Raw genomic sequence first — 20209 nt, forward strand, 5'->3', positions numbered from 1 at the left:
AAAATAAATCTCTATAATCGACATTCTCTATAATTGTTTTCGCTGTAAAAGTTTCTCAACAATTGTTTTCTCTGTAATAGTTTTATCTATAATGACGCGATACCTACAATTCTAATTTATCATAAAATAATATTATTGTTGTCACGTCTGAATTTTTTCTTCTCATCTTCAAGAGATCACAAAAATAAAAAATTGATTAAGCAAAGTGAATAAAAAAATAACGAAATTTTATATTCTTTCGACTTTTTGAAATAAATTTGGAGGTAAAATATTAAATGCATCGAATTTCGTGAAAAATTTTAACCGGGTTTAATTTGGTCGTAATATATCGGAGAAGGGAATTTGCAGGGGTTTAGATTCTGCTAAACAGGTTAAAATTGAAGGAACTTCGCATTATATCGACGACAATTAGTGTTAACGGAAGAGATGCTAAGCCGAATGTGGTTGGTTAGTTATTATAATAGGGCTTTTTTTTTTTTAATTCTGCTAAAAAGAGAGATATGCTGACATTCTGAATATTCTGGAATTAATACTAAATATAGCATCTCTCGAAGGGGGGAGTGGAGGGGGGGGGGGGTAATGAAGAGTATTATAAACCTAAAACGGGTTAGGGTTTGGAGTTAGGATGTCATAGCCTACTTAAAGATTGATAGAAATTATTGAATATTTGTCGATTAACGCGTATATTATAAGCGAATAATTCCTAAAATCACCCAAGGTTAAATACTTCAATTAAAAATTGAGTTTTATCGAAGGGTCGTTAACAATTTTCTGACCGTTGAGAGAATGGGTAAAAATAAAAATAATAGGGGGTGACCATTTAAATGTTCGTATTTAATGGATTCTTCCTTAAAATGAAACCAAATTTTATGAAAAAAATTCTTTCCACCGGTGAGCGAGATGCTGGTACTTGACCGCAGCTAAGGTGAATATATGATTAAATTCGAAAAGTTTAAAAACTTTTGCAAATTTTTAAATTTTAACGAAATCGTCAATGTCAATTTTTGGGAGATTTATAAAAATTTTAAAAAATTATGTTTTGGACATGCTTATATTGTTTTTATTTAAAATAGCCTACTTATTTATTTTCATTAAAGTTTCTAAAGTTTTGAGAATTTAATTAATTTTTTGATATTTTGGACACATAACCTATTAAATTTTTAAAGAAGAAAAACTCTTACAATAATTAATAAAAAGAGTGCTTTTCTTTCTTTCTTTCTTACTTTCTTTCTTTCTTTCTTTTTTTTATTGAATTGTTACAATTTGAACTCTTCTAGATGTTTGAAATGAAATTTTTTTGTTTTTTGTAATTTTTTACTATTCATTTTTAGTTAGTTATAATAATAAATAAATAACTCATTAAATATTTTAATAGTTTATTTGAATATTATATACAAAATATATTTAATATGCATAGATAAAAAAAAAAGAATAAAATTATCAAGCAAATTAGGAATTGGCAAGTGAATAATGATTATGATCCCACTACTTATATAAACCCCTAATTTTCCCCACAATTTTTTTCTTCTTTACTTATTTTACATATACATTATAAAATAAAAAAAATTTTTTTAAAAAAAATTACAAATCCTTTTTTATAGCAAATATGAAAACATTAGTTTTAATATTCCTAACAGCTGTGAATTTGATCGTTTCGGCGAACGGGGCAACTTTAGAAAAACGGGATAACGGAATGTCAGTGATGACAAGTAATATTTTTTGACATTAATTTTTTTTTGACGAATTTCTATGATGCCAAAAAAAAACTTCAAAAATATCTTTTAGATCAAATTTCGTAAAAATAATTTTAGCCCAAAGATGTCCACCGGTTTGCCTGATGTATTGCGAGTTCGGTAACGTCTTGAATGCCAATGGATGCCCAATCTGCCAATGTAAGCCAAACCCGAATTGCGGACCCGTTTGCGCTATATACTGTCAATTTGGAAATGTTATGGATGCCAATGGATGCCCCACATGTCAATGTAAGCCAAACCCGAATTGCCCACCAGTTTGTCGCTATATTACTGTCAATTTGGAAATGTTATGGATGCCAATGGATGCCCCACCTGTCAATGTAAACCAAATCCGAATTGCCCACCAGTTTGTCGTATATACTGTCAATTTGGAAATGTTATGGATGCCAATGGTTGTCCAACCTGTAAATGCAACCCTAGACCCAGGAACTTGGCATCATTGCCCAACATTACTTTACAAGGTAATATCTGCTATAAGATGTATTATCTATTCTTTATCACTGTTATAATCGTGAATATATATTTTGAAAAAAATTTTAAGGTAGGCCGAGAGGATTAGTTTCGAACGCCGTTACAGCTGTAGATATGACGGGTACGAATTCTTTTTATTCGTAATTTTTTTTTAGTAAAGATCAATCATGGCATTTTTGGATCTCTCTAGGGTTAGCTACAGGGTAGTCAAATTGTGCATATTTTCTTATTGTATTGTGTCTCTATTTTGTGCATCGAATTTCTATGATAATTTTTAGCCCTGAGATGTCCACCGGTTTGCCGTATATACTGCGAATTTGGAAACGTTTTGGATGTCAATAGCTGTCCAATCTGTCAATGTAATCCGAATCCGAATTGCCCGCCAGTTTGCCGCATATACTGTCAATTTGGAAATGTTATGGATGCCAATGGTTGTCCAACCTGTAAATGCAACCCTAGACCCAGGAACTTGGCATCATTGTCAGACACTTTCCAAGGTATATCTGCTATAAGATGAATTTAACAAAAAAAAACCCCCTAAAGGTAGAAATTTTATATATTTACGAAAGCAAAATTATTGATTTTTCTATTATATATATAAAAAAAAAATTTAAGATGGGCGGAGCGGGTTGGATTCGAACGCCTTTACAGCTGTAGATACGACGGGTAACAAACTTCTTTTTATTCACATCAATCATGAGCATTTTTTGGATCCCTCTAGGGTAGATACGTAAATTTCTCCGCACCTTACTTTGTATCTCTATTTAATGGCATTATTATATGTGAGTTGCTACTAAGAATTAATTACGCCGTATATTAACCGCGCTTAGGGTCTTTGAGAGATTTTATAAATATTATAGAGCACTTTGCTCTATGTAAATAACAATATTTTCACAATTTTTTAGAAATTAAATAAAAAATTATTGAACGGTGTTCAAATTCTCCAATACAAACGTAGGCAATATTCCTATTAAATTCCTAATTTCTATTTATTTTTTCTTATTAGTCAGATCTAGATGTTCCCCTGTCAAATGTTTAATATATTGCGAATACGGTAACGTAGTGGATGCTAATGGCTGTTCAACCTGCTCTTGTAAAGATTATCCTGATTCCGCATCTAGAGGTATGTTAAAAAAAAAGTAGAAAAAGCATTTTATAGAATACTTGCATGTCTTGTAAAATTTTTCATGATTTGTAGCAGCTCAGCCTCTGTGCCCTCCTATTATGTGCTTCGTCTGTCCATATGGAAATGTTGTTCAAAAAAATAGTAATGGATGCCTAATTTGCAACTGCAAAATGTACCCAACAACGATAAATCTCGATTGAAAACTCTATTAAATAAATTATAGAAATGTAATGCAATTATATAAATAAGATGTTATATAATATTTTAATAAAAAAATTATCCAATCAATGGGACATCTTACTAAAAAACTTGTGCTAGAGATCTGATCTAGCCTTTCATCAGGATCCAAAGAGAAGAGAATCCAATGCTTTCTATCCAAAGAATTTTATAGTTCTCCTTTAGTGCAATCTGTCAAAGGGCATGTATCGATCTAAAAAAATATATGGAAATGCTAGATTAAATTTTTTTTCAGCAATATAACCTTAAATTGTTCGGTTGTGACACCTTTCCCTCAAACCTTAAAATTAAATTCAATCATATTGAAATCGATATAAATAGGTCCCACCTATAATTAAATTATTTTCAAGTCTTATAGAAAGAAGTTTTATAATTGGAGGGTGGCGTCCCCTTATCTGTGTTAGCGGCATTGTGTTATTTCCGACAATTTAAAATATATTCCACACATGTTTGGAATAACCTACGAATTTCAGATAAATTTTATGACGAATTACTATTCTTTTATCCATTTAGCGAAGTGAAACTTGTGAATATTGAGCGTCTTTCCGGTCATATTTGGAGAGGGATATTTCATTTATACGTTGTTAATTATTCTTTAGCCTATTCTCTCCATTTCAATTCATTCGATTCTTAATGAAAATAATATTCCTTCATTCGTTTTTCACTTAGTTTGCTTTTAATTATCGTGTTTTCTTTCTTTCTTTCTTTTTTTCTTTCTTTCTTTCCTTCTTTCTTTATATATTTTTTTATTCTTTCTCGCGCTTCATTTGATTATGCGTCATTTATTATGATCATTTTCATTCGTTTATACAGGTCTTATTTTGCTGAGAGTTCCCTTATTGCGGTAGTCACCCATAGTTCTTATTATATTTGCTGTTTCATAACTTGATCCTATTTTCCTCGATTCGCGCCATTGTTCAAATTTTTTTCCTTTATGTCTTCTTCGTAAAATTTGTCTTTCATGTTAGAAACTTTGAAATGAGTACATTATAAGGTGTGATGGTTGTGTTTATTGTTCTTTTACCATCTCCTTCAGTCACATGTTCACATTCAGTTCAGCTTCACTGTCTTGTTCCCTGCCAGTCAATCGATTATTCTATATTACTCCTTAAAAAAATAATGTTTCTCAGACTTTTTTCGCAACCCTCGCAAGTCATATATCACTTCAAAGATTCCCAAAAGTACAACTTGCTGCTAAATTTGTTACTGATTATACCTTTGAATAAGGTTTAAATTTCTTTTATATAATAAACACTTTCAGGATGCCCGACAAAACTCACATAAATTCTTAACTCAACATAGTAAGAAGCCTATCCATTAATTGCCTGGAATCTCTATCAACCCTAAGAAATCCGAATTCATCCCTCTCAAGTCAATTTGTACTTAATTCACACAACTCCAAACTTATCGCTTCAAGCGGAACTAAATCATGTAGACTCCCTTGTTGGTGGTAGCACAATCATCTCTTCCTTGCTTCTTCCCCATCTTGAGACTCTTTTTGAGATGGTGGATTTATCTTTCCTACCCCCCCCCCCCATAAAGCCATTTCCCTATTGAAAAATTTCTTCAATATTCCTCTAGTCCTATATGCGTTGCGGTCAATTCCTATCTTTATATTTTCCATACCCCATGGAGTTTATGAAAATGGAAAGTTCTGAAGGAAAATATAGTAAACCATATGTTTAATAAGAATAGTTCTAACTCATTCTTACAAAGGAATAGTAGATTACGTATCAGATCTCCTTCCGATCTTTCCCTTACTGCTTTTAGATCCAGTTCTTTATTGACAAAACATAACATATCGTAAATTCCCTTTTTATAAAATCTGATATCTTCCTATGATGGTGCAATTATCGATTGGAGAATCCTGAAATATTGTTGATCACAGTTCCAGAATCGAACTCGACATAACTCCATTCCAGAATCCAATTATCTGATCGTCCATTATTCTTCACGTTACAGGATATAATTGGTTTCTTGAAAGCTATGCCCTCAGTTAATTTCCAATTACAAACACCAAAATGTGCATGGTAATGTTTTAGGAGAATATCTAATAATCCAAGATTCTAAGACTTAAGATTTCACCTCTTTTTAAGACACTCATGTGAATCACGTTTAATCGAAAAAAATAATTAAATGCTACAAAAAAAACGAATTTGAAAGATCCTTCTCAAGAAGAGGGGTGGGGGTGTTTAATATCGCAATTGTTTAATACCGGGAATCAATATTGTATCATGATACAAATTTACTTAATTAGTCAAAGCAAAGATAAATCGCATTTCATTAGATAAAAAACTCGATCTGTTTTAAAAACCAAAAAAAACTCAACAAAAAACAAAACCACACCAGCCACGTGAAATTAGCGCAGATAGAAATGGAAAAATATTATTTTTTAAAAAATAATATTTTAAATTCCTTACAAAATATTTATTACCAAAGATTTTACATATTTTTAGATCATCTTCCTTTTTTTTAAAAAAAGTGAAATTATTAATCGTGTTCATGAATTTTTAGAAGTTTATTAGAAAATATTTTAAATATTAAATTGGAAGATTTTAATTGGGGTTTTCTCACAATTACCCTCAAAAATGGGAGGTTTAGATTTATATCCTTTAAATCTTATATCTCTTTCCTCATTTTTGGCATCGCGTTTGATGAAAACGCGATGATACCTTCTTTTATCTCTCCTAAAGATAAACTTTTAAACTCAGCCTTGACAGCCTGGGTATCTTTAGCTCAACCTGAAGCTGTCTTACCCACAATCTTAACCCACCAATCTCGAACCTTTAATTATAAAAAATTTTTTAATAATCTCATTAAACCCCCCTTTGGAGTATATTCAACTATTACAGAATGCTGACTGTATTGTGGTTATGAATGGTTGGAAGCATTTCTAAGTCGTAACCTAGGTAACCTCTTATCAGATGAACAATTAAGAGTTGCCATAGACCATCGACTTGGATGTATCATTGTTCCATCACGTACATGCATCAAATGTATAATATTAGTTGACTCCAAAGGGAGACATGGTCTAAATTGTTAATTTAGCTATTTGGTGTTCTCTTACCAGGGCCCGAATACCAAACATCCTATAGCCTACAAATTTATCATTAGATGATGGCTTAAGACCAGATGGCTTAACTACCGTGTTTAATTTGGACTTGACATGCGTATCTTCTTTTCCAAAAATTTAAATTCTAATCCGGTTGATATAGCCGAGAAAAAAAAACAATGAAATATTCTAAATTCACAAATTATATTTTTATACCGATCGTTATCTCTTCCCTTGGACATATGCCGACGATAAGATAAAAGCCCTTACATCAGAACTAAGAGAATACTATTTTTCTAAAACAAAACTCTACAAATAACTATTTTAAAATATAACTCTTCATGTTTTTTTGGGAACTTGTAGTCCCACCTCCGTTTTTATAAAATAATGTTTTATTTTATTTTATATTTGATATGTTAATATATGATATTATTATTTTTAATAAATATGGTTATTAATATTAAAAAAAATTTATTTTTCTTCCAATTTTCCCCTTGAATATTTCCTTATATTCTTTTGGAATACTCGGTATATTTCACCGGTCAATACACCAGAGACCTGCAGAACCGGCCGTAAACCCGGCCGGGCGGGTCGAGCCGGAAAAAATTTTGAAAGAAAAATCCGGGCCGGGCCGTACAAATGGTACCTGTGCGGGTTTCTGCAATATAGATAATTTTATTATCCTTAAATTTATATTTTAAATCTTCTCGGCCCGAACAAATCATATTTTTATGAACGCAAAATAATTTTTATATTATAGCGACATTATTAAATGTCAATTTGGGTAAAAAAATAATGGTTATGATTTATTTAAAATTTATTAGTGTCGTAAACCGGCCTACAATTTGTGACGATTTTTAAAAACTGCCAACTCAATATTTTAGGGGCGCATTCATGGTGAAATCCGATCCGACTCGATTTAACAGCTGATCGATTTTTTAATCGGTTTACGAGAATCAATTTTTCGTTATTAAAACCGATATTTATCATGTACAGAATTTAAAGATAAAATAAATATTCTTTAAAAAAACATTGATCTCTCATAATCAGATTTTTAAAATCGATCAGCTGTTAAATCATGTAGGATCGGAAACCACTATGAATGCGGCCTTATCCAGAGCCTGAAGATTTTGCTGCTCTTAGATATGAAAAAAAAAAATGGTTTAGAACATATTATCAAAATCTTGAGACATAGGAATATTTTTATGGCCAAAATGTTGAGTTGGCGGTTTTGAAAAATCGGCTTAAAACCGGCCGTTTAGGAATACTAGTCATCATGATAGAATATGGCAAAATTTATTAAACGTGATTCAAAAATATCTATTTTTATTATAATATAAAAAATATTAAAAGACGCCATCTAGCGTATGGAATATTATTGTTTTACTTTTTTTTATAAATTCTTATTCCTATTTAGCACGTCGTTGGGTCGTATATCTGCCCTGGCCCACCCAAATTATTCCGAATTTTTTTTTCCTCAAGGATACTGTTGGGTTTCGATCATCGGGTCTCACCATCTGGGAGGGGATGATATTGACGGAGTTCGGGGTCCCGTAAGATCCATAAAGGGAACAGGGGGGACCGGACTTGAATTTTATTTTCGTCATAAAATCAAAGTAACTTGGATGAGAAATTATCTAAATTTTTATTTTCAATCGATAAACAAATTGGTAGATCAACAATTTAATAAAACATTATTGTTTTTACAGTTACTTTTGAAACATAACTAATTACAGTTACTAGTTACAATTTTTAAAACACAAACTAGTTACAGTTATCTTTTAGCAAAAAATGTAACTAACCTTAACTACAAACATAAAACATACAAAGTAAAATAAATAAAATATTTAATGATATAGTTATCTTTTTTTTTTAATCAAGCAATAATAAATAAATCTTCAATTCCATGTCCTCCGTTCATCTTGCAAACGGGCTAGAAAGCAGTTTCCAAGGATGAAATCAACAAAACAGGCTCGGAATGAGGTTGAACAAAGAAAAATATTAATGGTAATATAAGAAAAACATATCACTGTATAAACGAATATTGTACAAACTAAAGATAATATAAATTATAATCTTAAAACACAACAGATACCACTTGTTAACCCTTCTTTCTTTCTTTCTTTCTTTCTTTCTTTCTTTCTTTCTTTCTTTCTTTCTTTCTTTCTTTCTTTTTGTTGTAATTTAAACAAAATGAGCGGAACTTATCCATTCCTATCCTTGTTGTAATAGTGAGATTCGGTAGAGTTATTTACAAAAGAAAAATATAAATTTAAGTTACTATTCATCCAAAATTATTTAAACCGGAAGAACCGTACCCAAAAAGATAACATTTTTGAATTTTTTTTTAAAATTAAAAAAGTTCCAAGTTAAAACATCTGATTGAATAATTTTTTTTATACATTGTCCAAACATTTTATTTTGTTTATAAAAAAATTAATTAATTCGCTATTAATATTAGTTTATTAGCTCCTCAAACTTTGTATCAATTCAACTTAAATTCCAATATACCGTTTATCATTACATTTTACAATATTTCCTTCTCTAGAACCTTTAATATGATCAAAATTTTTCTTCCATTAGAGATTTTCCGATTACCGATTTTTTTAACGTAAAACAGACACAAGAATTTTTAATTTCTTTTTCCATGCAAGTTGCTAGCCTTGTGTCCCATAATAACCCATAACTGCTACATATAATATTAATTCAAAGATATACTTTTATATAACACCAAATATTTCCACCCAAATATTTTGTCTCTTTTTGAAAATATATCATTTTTTCTTTCTCGCCCCATATCTGGGCATTTACCGAAATTATTAATCATCAAATCAATTTAACGTAAGATCCTGTCGTAACCTTGACTACATTCTTCTTTTCCTTTAATTCCTTGAGGATAACCACCGAACTTTCCAAAACACTCCACGACGATTACACAGATAAATCCTTTAACTTTTTGAAAAAACTACCGGTTAATCAATCTCGATTTCATTTAAAAACTACTTTTGAAAATTACTTTCCAAGTCCGTCATTTTTTTTTCCCAAATAATTATCCGATACCACAGTATCATTCTTCAATTCATTCGATACTTTTTTGTCAATACATCGATATTAACATTTTTCAACTCGTTCTTTAGTTTATTGAGCACCATATCTAAAACTCACAGTTAATTTTGCACAATCCACACTAACAGGAACAGTTTCACATTTTTTTTTTAAAAACAATTCTTTATCAAAGTTTTAACCACTATGATTATTACATATATCAGAGAACCTGTAGAGATACTATCTGCACGGCCAGGCCGGGATCTTAAAATAAAAAGTTTATCAAAAAGAGGGCAATTTATCTTTACAAAATACAGTAAAGAAATTTAGCAATGATTGAATTAAATATTTATACATAAAATAGCAGAGTTGTTAAAAGATACTTTTTAAATGGATCTAGATACAGATACAACGTTTAAAATAATATCTAGATACAGATTATTTAATCAAAAATATATCTAGATACAGATACCACATTTTTATATCTAGATCTTTTAACAACTCTGTAAAATAGTGTATAGTATGCAAGATAGAAAAAATATATTTATTATTAATATTCCATATGTTTTGATATTTTTATTGAGTTTAAATAAAAATAAAAATATAATAATTTTGCTAAATAATATATCTCTCCACGGGGTATGACTAAATACTGCATTGCTAAAAAGCAATTAATCATAATCAATCAAAATTTGATTGTATTAATATTTTTTTAAAAATAATTTTCAAAAACATTTTTTTTTAATGTACATAAATCAATTATTTTTTTATACGGTAAAAAAATTGAGATTAAATATCGAATAATTTATAATTCTATTTTTACTTAATATTATTGGGGAAAAAAATATATTTTAAAAGCTTATTACAACTTGAATTTTATTTTTCAATTGTAAAATTTAACGAATATATATCCATAAGAGGGCGTTAAATGCATATATATGAAAATATATTCTTAGGAAACCAGAATAATTATTGGATAGCGCTTTTTTTCCAGGAATATTGATTAATTTAAAAGCAAACATGATATATAAAAAAAATATCACTATGATTTTACCTTTTATTTTATCCTTTATATAGAAATAATAAATTTTTTTTATTAATCATATTTACCAATTTTATTTCCATAAGGCGAGTTTATGGAGCACCATGAAGTGAGAATCAAGATAAACGTGCAAGTATGTAAAAATAAATTTTATTATTATTAACCTTTTTATATATGTTTCTTTTTCTTTTCTTAAGGTATATATATATATTTTTTAAAAATATATTAGAATATATATAAAAAATAAAAAGTAAGGTTACGAAAAATAAAAAGTAAAGTTACAAAATTAGATTATAAAAAGTTTGTATGCCAAAAAAACAAAAATAATAGTAAGGTTAAAAATTAGACTATAATATTAATTCCTATAATGTAACATTCTCCCTCTTCTGAAAGCCTTCCCATAATTTCATCTGAGAAGTCATAGAGAGTTTGTTGTCCAAGTGGTTTATCGTTTTGGTTGTAACTTAACATTAAACGAGATGGTCGAATTAGGGGTGAAACTGGACTGTATTAGCGTTAGGTCAGATGATAATAATATAAGTTATATAAATAATGATAAAAAGTCCGATAAAGAAAAAACTTTTACAATAAAAATAGAAACGACAACAATAATTATTTTAGACCTGAGAAATAATTATGATAATAGAAATAGAAATGGGAATTACAATAATAATTTTAGATATAATGACAGGAAATACGGTAATAATAATTCGAGATACCACGATAATTATAACAATTATCACTTCAATAACTATCGCTATAACAATAATAATCAATCTAATTATGGTAGAAATAATACGTGGCAGGTTAATAATCAAAGAAAACAAATCCAATACGGTGACGGATATCGTAACAATTACCAATCTTATTACAACAATTCAAATAATTATAGATGTAGTGATAATAATCAGAGAAAGCAAATACAATTTAACAATAACTCAAATAATTATAGTGGTAGCGACAACAATAATAGAAAGCAAATACAATACAACAATGATTATAATATGAATATTGAAGAAATTATTGAAGAGAAAGTTGACTCTACAAAGAACAAAGATGATAATAATTTCAATGTTAACAACTTATCTGGTGACATGCTTAATGACAAAGAGAACGCATTTATGACTACTTTAAAAGTGAACGATATTGTTACATGTATGCAAGTTGATACTGGCTCTAAACATACTATTATACCTCATGGTCTTGCTAAAATCTTGGTATTAGAGATGTTAAGAAATCCGAATTACAACTTACCGCTTATGACGAAAAATGATATTGACGCTAAGGGGATTCATGCTAATCACGAAAAAATTGAATCAATAATTAATATGCCAGAACCAAAATCAGCTGCTGAATTATCAACATTTCTGGGAATGGCTGGCTACTATAAAAAAATTTTGAACAATTTTGCAGAAATTGCCGATCCTCTATATAAGATTGTCAACAAAGAAAAATGGGCTTGGAACCTAGAACACTCTAAAAGTTTTAATGATCTTAAGAAGTTGATTAGTCTTCCACCTGCTTTGATATATTTTAACCCTGAATTACCTATAGGGTAGCCACTGACGCATCGAAATGTGGTTTAGGAGCTGTACTATTTCATATTGAAAAAGATGGTAAAGAAAAACCTATAGCTTTCGCGTCGAGAACTTTATTAAAATCTGAAATGAACTATACCAATATTGAGCGTGAGGCTCTCGCCATTATGTTCGCTATAAAGGAATATTTAATCGGCACAAAATTTACAATTATTACTGACCATAAGCCTCTAGTTCACATCTTTACTAAGGGTCTTAAGGATAATAGCACCATGTCCTTAAGACTCCAGAAGTGGAATATTACATTAGGAGGATATGATTTTAATATAAAGTATAAAGCCGGTAAATATAATGTTGTTCCTGATTGTCTCTCGAGATTACCACAAGAATGTCATGATGAAACTATTGAAAATATCACTATAATAAATGAATATGAGGATTTACCTATTAATTTTAATCAAATTCGAGATGAAACTTTGAAAGATATTGAATTAAAACAAGTCATAAATGATATTAAGAACGACAGGCTTATAATGAACAATATCTACAAAAACATTGCTAAATTTATTATCGTGTTGGACCATAAGTTTATGGAATTAAGTATAATTAAGGATTGTCTTTACAAAAGCAACAAAATCATAATTCCGTCTTCTATGAGAAAAAATATACTACAGTCAATACATGAAGGTCACTTGGGAGCAGAAAAAATCAAATCCTTAGCCATAGATTACATGTGGTGGCCTGGTATAAACAATGACATAGTAATGGAAGTGAAAAGTTGTGACGATTGTAACATATATCATGATAATCCTATAAAGATACAAAAACCATGGGTTTCGGCAACCAAACCGTTTGAAAGGATACATATAGATTATGCGGGTTCGTTTTTCACAAAAAATTGGTTGATAATAGTCGATGCCTACAGCAAATTTCCAATTATTATACCTGTTAAAAATATTACGACTGATGTTACTTTAAAAGAAATCTTTAAAACTATTTCGCTATACGGAATACCTGAAACTATAGTTACTGATAACGGCACTAACTTTACGAGTAACGATTTTGAAAAATTTTGCAACAATTTCGGTATTAAACATGTGCTCACATCTGCGTATCACCAGCAATCCAATGGCCAGGTAGAACGCATGGTGAGAACGTTCAAAACACATATGAAAAGGAATATTAAAATTGACCTATATATCGCACTTGGCAAATTTTTATTTAATTACAGAAATACGCGTAATGATACTACAGGAGTTACACCTTCTCATAGAATGTTTAATCGAGATATTAGAATTAAATGGGACTTATTAAAACCGTTGGAGGAGAAGGAGAATAAAATAAACGTTACATTACCACGAAATAGAACCTTTAACGTAGGAGATTTTGTTTGGTACAAAGTACAAGGTGATGATAAATGGTGCAAAGGTATAATCACACATAAAGAAAGTGATATGATGTTCCAAATTAAGACATAGAAAGGTATTTTGAGGAGACATTTAGATCAAATAAGGATTAGAAACTGTTTTAACACAATTATTAACTATGACTCTAAGGATTCTTTTAAGGAAGGAAGTGTGGACAAAAATATAAAAATTACTGATATAACACCTATTTCTAGACCTGTGCGAATTAAACAAAAACCTGTTTATTTAAAAGACTAAATAACTTAAAATATAAAATAAATATTAAATTGCATAAAGTAAATTAAATATTAAAACGCTTACACTAAAACGCAAAAAATTAAAACGCTTAAAATATTATATAACAATCTTATTGATTTATCATTCTTCGTTTATTCTTATATCCAATATGATGAATTATTACTTCTTATTATTCGCAACTCACTGATGATAATAACAATTTTGAAAAATGATAATAATAACAACTGAGTATGACAAGCAAGCTATATGACAAATTCACGATTTATATGGACAACTTATGATAAGGATATCAAGCTTACGATTTAAACAAACCAACGTACAAACACGATAAACGATTGGGACAAGCCAATGATATGATGACTTGTGAAACAACATTGACAACCAAAACGATAAACCACTTGGACAACAAACTCTCTATGACTTCTCAGATGAAATTATGGGAAGGCTTTCAGAAGAGGGAGAATGTTACATTATAGGAATTAATATTATAGTCTAATTTTTAACCTTACTATTATTTTTGTTTTTTTGGCATACAAACTTTTTATAATCTAATTTTGTAACTTTACTTTTTATTTTTCGTAACCTTACTTTTTATTTTTTCTAATCTTACTTTTTGTTTTTATATATATTCTAATTTATATTTTTAAAATAATATATGTACCTTAGGCTATGTCCTAAATATCAAAAATTGTATAAAAATAATCTCGCGCAATTTGCGCGAGTTTAACGAAAAAAAAAATATAAGCCATTTTAAACGGAAAATTAAAATGTTGGCCTAAATAATTTTTTCGATTTTGCGCATATTACAAGATTCTTACAAATTTTACGATTCGTAAAACTTTAATATTTATTTCTTTAAAGTTTTGTAATTTGTGCGAAAAGATGGCGAATGAATCTAATTTGATGGAAAAAATAAGGCCTCATAGATTTCTTTGGTGTAATAGCGACCTCAAATATAGGGACACTGCAGCAAGTAAAATAAAATGGGAAGAGATAGGGAAGATATATGACTTAAACTATGATCAAATAAAAAAAAAGTTCTCAGCTATAAAGTCAAAATTTAATAAATTTTATTCCCTTTCAAAAAAATCAGGTATGATATTATTAAATATATTATAATTTAATTTTATATAGGTTCTGGTGCTGCTATGATAAGCAGTAGGCACTTGAAATTTATAGAGGATTATTTTTGGCTAAAAGAAAATGTGGAAGATATTTGTAAGAATGCAGAGGCAAGTTTTAGTTTGGATCAAATATCTTCACATGTATTATAACATGAAATTATAATTATATAATAACAATATTTTAGGATTATGAACAAAATATCCAAGATGTGGTGAATGTACAAACATCATCACAGGTATTATAACATGAAATGTATATAATGAACTATATATTAGGATTACGAGTTATATACACATGATCTTTTAACTGATATTGTTAATCCTACTGATATATATGAGAAAGAAATTTTAGAGGTTAAATTAATTTTATGTATATATTATTAATTTAATTATAGTTAGACAATTCTTTTAATAAAGAAAATATTAATCCATGTAGCTCAAAGAGGAAGAATTTAGATACTCCTAAATCTAAAGCTAAAAAATCTAAGAAGTATGAAGATGAAAAAATGGAGATATTTAGGGGTACATTTATATATTTAATAATTATTAATTTTTAAAATAGGTTTTGCTGCCAAACATACATCCCAAGGAGATGATCCCCATAATATTATGGGTTTTTTCAAATCATATCAAGCTCAATTTAATATTATGACTGATAAAGAAATTTTTGATTTTAAATTAAAATTTATAACAACAATGTTAGTTTAGTTTATACAGTATTTTTTTAATTAATTTATACATTTTTATATCTTAATTTTTAATACCATAATATGTTAAACATATTTTGTATATTTATTTATAATAAAAATTATTGAAATTTAGTCATTTGTCTTACTCATTAAATTAATTAGAAATAACTTACTTATATAATGTAATCAAAACAACACTTTTATTTGCACTTTTTATTGAATATTTATAAATAAATTATATAACTTTGACAAATGAAAACATTCATAAGAGATATAAGGTTATGGGAATTAAGAAATATAAGATTATGGGAATCAAAAATTAATGTGTACAAAAATTTTACATATAATTATTTACAAATAAATTAAAAGTTTCTCTAATATTATTAGAGCTTTCAGTCCATCGCTGGAACTGAGATTGGGTAAAATTGAGTATTGGGTATTGTTCATGATTTATATCTGTGCTATGATTTCCCTCAAGATCTATTATAATATTATGCAAAAGGCAGTCAGCCTTAACTATTTGTATAGTGTTTGTAATATTTGTTTCTGAAGGTTTGTAAAGATGTCTGAATTTGGCACTCATGATGCCAAAGCATCTCTCTATTGATACTCTGGCTTTTGATAATTTAGTATTGAAAGTTGATTTATTATCATTCAAATTAATTTTGTAGGGTTTCATAATAAAATCCAATAGGGGATAAGCATCATCACCTACAAATACATAAGGTGCTATAATATCTGTAGATGGTAAAAAATTTGGATTGGGTATTTTGATGATTTTATTGATCATTCCTTCATAAAATAGGCTCTTTGAAAAGATACTTCTATCTGAGATAGACCCAGGAAAGCCAACTTCAATCAACATGAATCTAGAAAAGAATTAAAATGTAGAAAATATATAATTACCTAGCTTTATCATCTGAAATACCTTGAATGACAATGGAGTTGTATTTTTTATAATTATAAAATGTGGAACCACTTTTTTTAGGTTGTTTTATTTTAACATGTTTTCCATCAATAGATCCTATTATATGAGGAAAACCTAATTTCCTGAAATATTCTGCTGAAATTTCAAGCATCTGTTCAACTGTTGGTAAACAGAGATGCTTGGGTTGAAGACCAATCCATATTAATCTACAAGTTGATGTAACTATTGTACTTACTGATGTTTTGCCAATCTTAGCATATAAAGCTATTTTTCTAAAGCTCATACCAGTTGTCAAATATCTATAAATATATAGATATTATATAAAAAAATAATCATCATACATGAGTGTTATATATAGTCTATGCTTCATACTGATAGAGTTTTTATGTATAACTATAGTGGTGTCTATAGATTCCAATTTTGTAAGAATGTAATTTAATGTTTCCACATGCATATGGAACATCTGACGAAATTTGTCAGGATATGAAGGAATCTATCAAATGTTCTAAAAATTCCTTGATCTCTAGAATTAATACATATAATATAAATCATATCATATATACCGTCTGTTAATTGTGTTGTTTATTCAAATTTGTGAAATAATTAATTGAGTATTGATTTAAATGTTTTGTTACATATACCAGTTGATTGAAATGTTTTAGTATATATACCAGTCGATTATTATACATATTATTATTATTTTATTTTTTAAAAGTAGAAATAAAATTTAATCCAAAACACAAAATATAACTTGTTTTTTTTTTCTTGTTTTCTTCATGGCGCCCCGTTACGTTTTTGTAAAAAAAAAAAAAGAAAATATATAAAATTTGCCTAAAATTAAAAAAAATGACTACCTATTGTGATAACTGCTTAACCTATTGAGATGACTACCTTATCTATTGATTTGACTACCTATTGAGATGACTACCTATTGTGATGCTATCATTGTGATGACTACCTATTGTGATGACTGCTTAACCTATGGAGATGACTACCTATTGTGATGACTGCTTAACCTATTGAGATGACTGCTTAACCTATTGAGATGACTGCTTATTGTTATGACTTACCTATTGTAATGACTACCTATTGTGATGACTACCTATTGTGATGACTGCTTAACCTATGGAGATGACTACCTTATCTATTGATATGACTATCTATTGTGATAACTATCTATTGTGATAACTGCTTAACCTATTGAGATGACTACCTATTGAGGTGACTACCTTATCTATTGATTTGACTACCTATTGAGATGACTGCTTAACCTATTGAGATGACTAACTATTGATATGACTACCTAATCTATGTTTTCACATGCATATGGAACATCTGACGAAATTTGTCAGGATATGAAGGAATACTATCAAATGTTCTAAAAATTCCTTGATCTCTAGAATTAATACATATAATATAAATCATATCATATATACCGTCCTTCTAAAAATCTATGCCTTCTTCTAGACTCAGTCGTATCTTCAAATAATATAAAATAGAGAAATAGTATATCATGCATATCAAACAATTTAAAATTGAAAATAAATGTATGATTCGGGACATGTTTCGTATCTCGCAAAACTCGCTAAAATTGTGCATTTCGCAAAACTTTTGCGAAATTATTTTTTTGATTTAGGACACGGCCTTAAGAAAAGAAAAAGAAATAGATATAATAAAATTAATAATAATAAAATATATTTTTACATACTTGCACGTTTATCATGATTCTCTTCAGTAAAATATATATTTTTTTTCCCAATAATATTAAGTAAAAATAGAATTATAAATTATTTAATATTTGTATAAAAAATTGATTTATGTACACATTAAAAAAATGTTTATGAATATTATTTTTAAAAAAATATTATTATAATCAAATTTTGATTGAATATGATTAATTGCTTTTTAGCAATGCAGTTTAGCAATGCAGTATTTAGTCATTCCCTATCTCTCAATGATAGATAACCTTTCTATCTAATTAGAATTTCGTAAATGAATTTAATCCTAATATTTTGTATAATGTAAATGTACACCAATATAATAATAACTAAATCAAATTTATTATTAAATAGACAAAAAATAAATAATTATTAGTTCTAGTATATAAAAAATATTTTAATAAGATTTTATATTGGAGTATCAATATCTCAATTTGTATGTTATGCCGTAATATTCTCGTCATTATCGATACTCTTTTTAATCTGTCTGTTATATTAATAAGGATTAAAAAATTTTAATTATTGAAGTTTAGTTATAGTTATTATAAGATACTATATTTATCAAAGATATGCAGAGAGCTTAGATTCTTAATCCACTTTGTTAATTTATAATTTATTAAACAATTATATTTATATCAATGTTTATATGTTTTTCGGGCCGGATCGAGCCTAATATTTTTTATATAAAATTCGGGCCGGGCCGGGTTTGAAAAATTTGGGCCGGACCGGGTTTGAAAAATTTGGGCCGATTCAGATCACTAGTTTATCTAATGGTATTTAACAAAGCGACTTTGTGTAAGGTAAGATAGCCTTATTAAAATTAAGGGGTAGATTATATTTTTTAAGATATTCTCATCTAGACATTAGAAATATAAAAAAATTCGATGTTTTCTAATTTTTTCGTTATTTTTTTTAAAATTGATTTAAAACATCTATTATTTATATTCGAACAAATGTATCATATGATCTTTATAATTAAATTGTTTTTATATACTTTACGATAATTGGGCTAATTTATAAAAAATATGTCTTAAAAATATTTAATAAAATTAATATTACATTATTTCAGGTGGTATATAAGATAGTTATTTTTTTTAGCAATAATAATCTTTACAAACGAAACAAATCAAAATATAACAATTATTTTAACTAGTGTGGTTAAATTACCTAATGACCATCTTCTATTGTGGCTCTAGCCTAAAAATTTGAATTAAGCCTCTAAGTTGAGTTCTTTCTTTCTTTCTTTCTTTCTTTCTTTTCTCAACTTGAAGATTGATTGGAATATTTTGGGGTAAAATGTTGGCTAGGCTGTTTTATAGTTGACTAACACTCATTTTAACTTATTTTTTAGCAATATTTTTTTAAAAAAATACCCTGTTAAATATATAAAGCAGAGACCTGCAGAGGTATTTACACGGTCCGAACCTTTTAAATAAAATATTTAAAGCCCGGCCCGGATTTTTTTAGAATATATTTATTTTTGATTTTTATAAGTTAATAATGACCATTTCAAATATTTGGTTTTACAATATACAGCCCTGACATGTTAAGATGTATTATTATTTTTACGTGATGTATTAAATATGTTTTTAGTAATACTGACATTTATGACTGACGAGATTAAGTATTAAATTTTCTAATGTTATGTATATATAACGAGTGAACCCCTGTTTTAAATAAATTCTAATTTAGTGGTATTGGCTTTTATGACTGACATGTTAAGATTTAATATTGATTTTAGTAGTACTGACATTTATGACTGATTTGCATATAAAAAATATAATATTTTTAGTAATATTTTTATGACGACTGCATATATTA

At 28.3% G+C, this 20209-nt stretch overlaps 1 protein-coding gene and 1 long non-coding RNA gene across 3 annotated transcripts; both read left to right on the forward strand.

The window, feature by feature from the left end:
• The first annotated feature begins 1606 nt into the window (after positions 1-1606).
• Positions 1607-3551, forward strand: LOC135930956 (antistasin-like). Its single transcript, XM_065467759.1, has 7 exons — positions 1607-1709; positions 1988-2215; positions 2296-2346; positions 2504-2722; positions 2841-2891; positions 3232-3348; positions 3424-3551. Exons 1-7 carry the CDS (start codon positions 1607-1609, stop codon positions 3549-3551), a joined length of 897 nt encoding a protein of 298 aa, XP_065323831.1.
• An 11795-nt stretch (positions 3552-15346) lies between these two features.
• On the forward strand, positions 15347-15780 carry LOC135922426 (uncharacterized). Of its 2 annotated transcripts, none has more exons than XR_010570896.1 (3): positions 15347-15407; positions 15449-15575; positions 15616-15780. It is a non-coding gene; the product is annotated as an uncharacterized LOC135922426 (long non-coding RNA). The 2 variants fall into 2 exon arrangements; XR_010570897.1 differs by having other exon boundaries at positions 15389-15407; positions 15453-15575.
• The last annotated feature ends 4429 nt before the right edge of the window (positions 15781-20209 follow it).

This window comes from Gordionus sp. m RMFG-2023, chromosome 1 (assembly GCF_954871325.1).
Source record: "Gordionus sp. m RMFG-2023 chromosome 1, tfGorSpeb1-WG-v2, whole genome shotgun sequence".
In the NCBI taxonomy this organism is placed as follows: domain Eukaryota; kingdom Metazoa; phylum Nematomorpha; class Gordioida; order Chordodea; family Parachordodidae; genus Gordionus; species Gordionus sp. m RMFG-2023.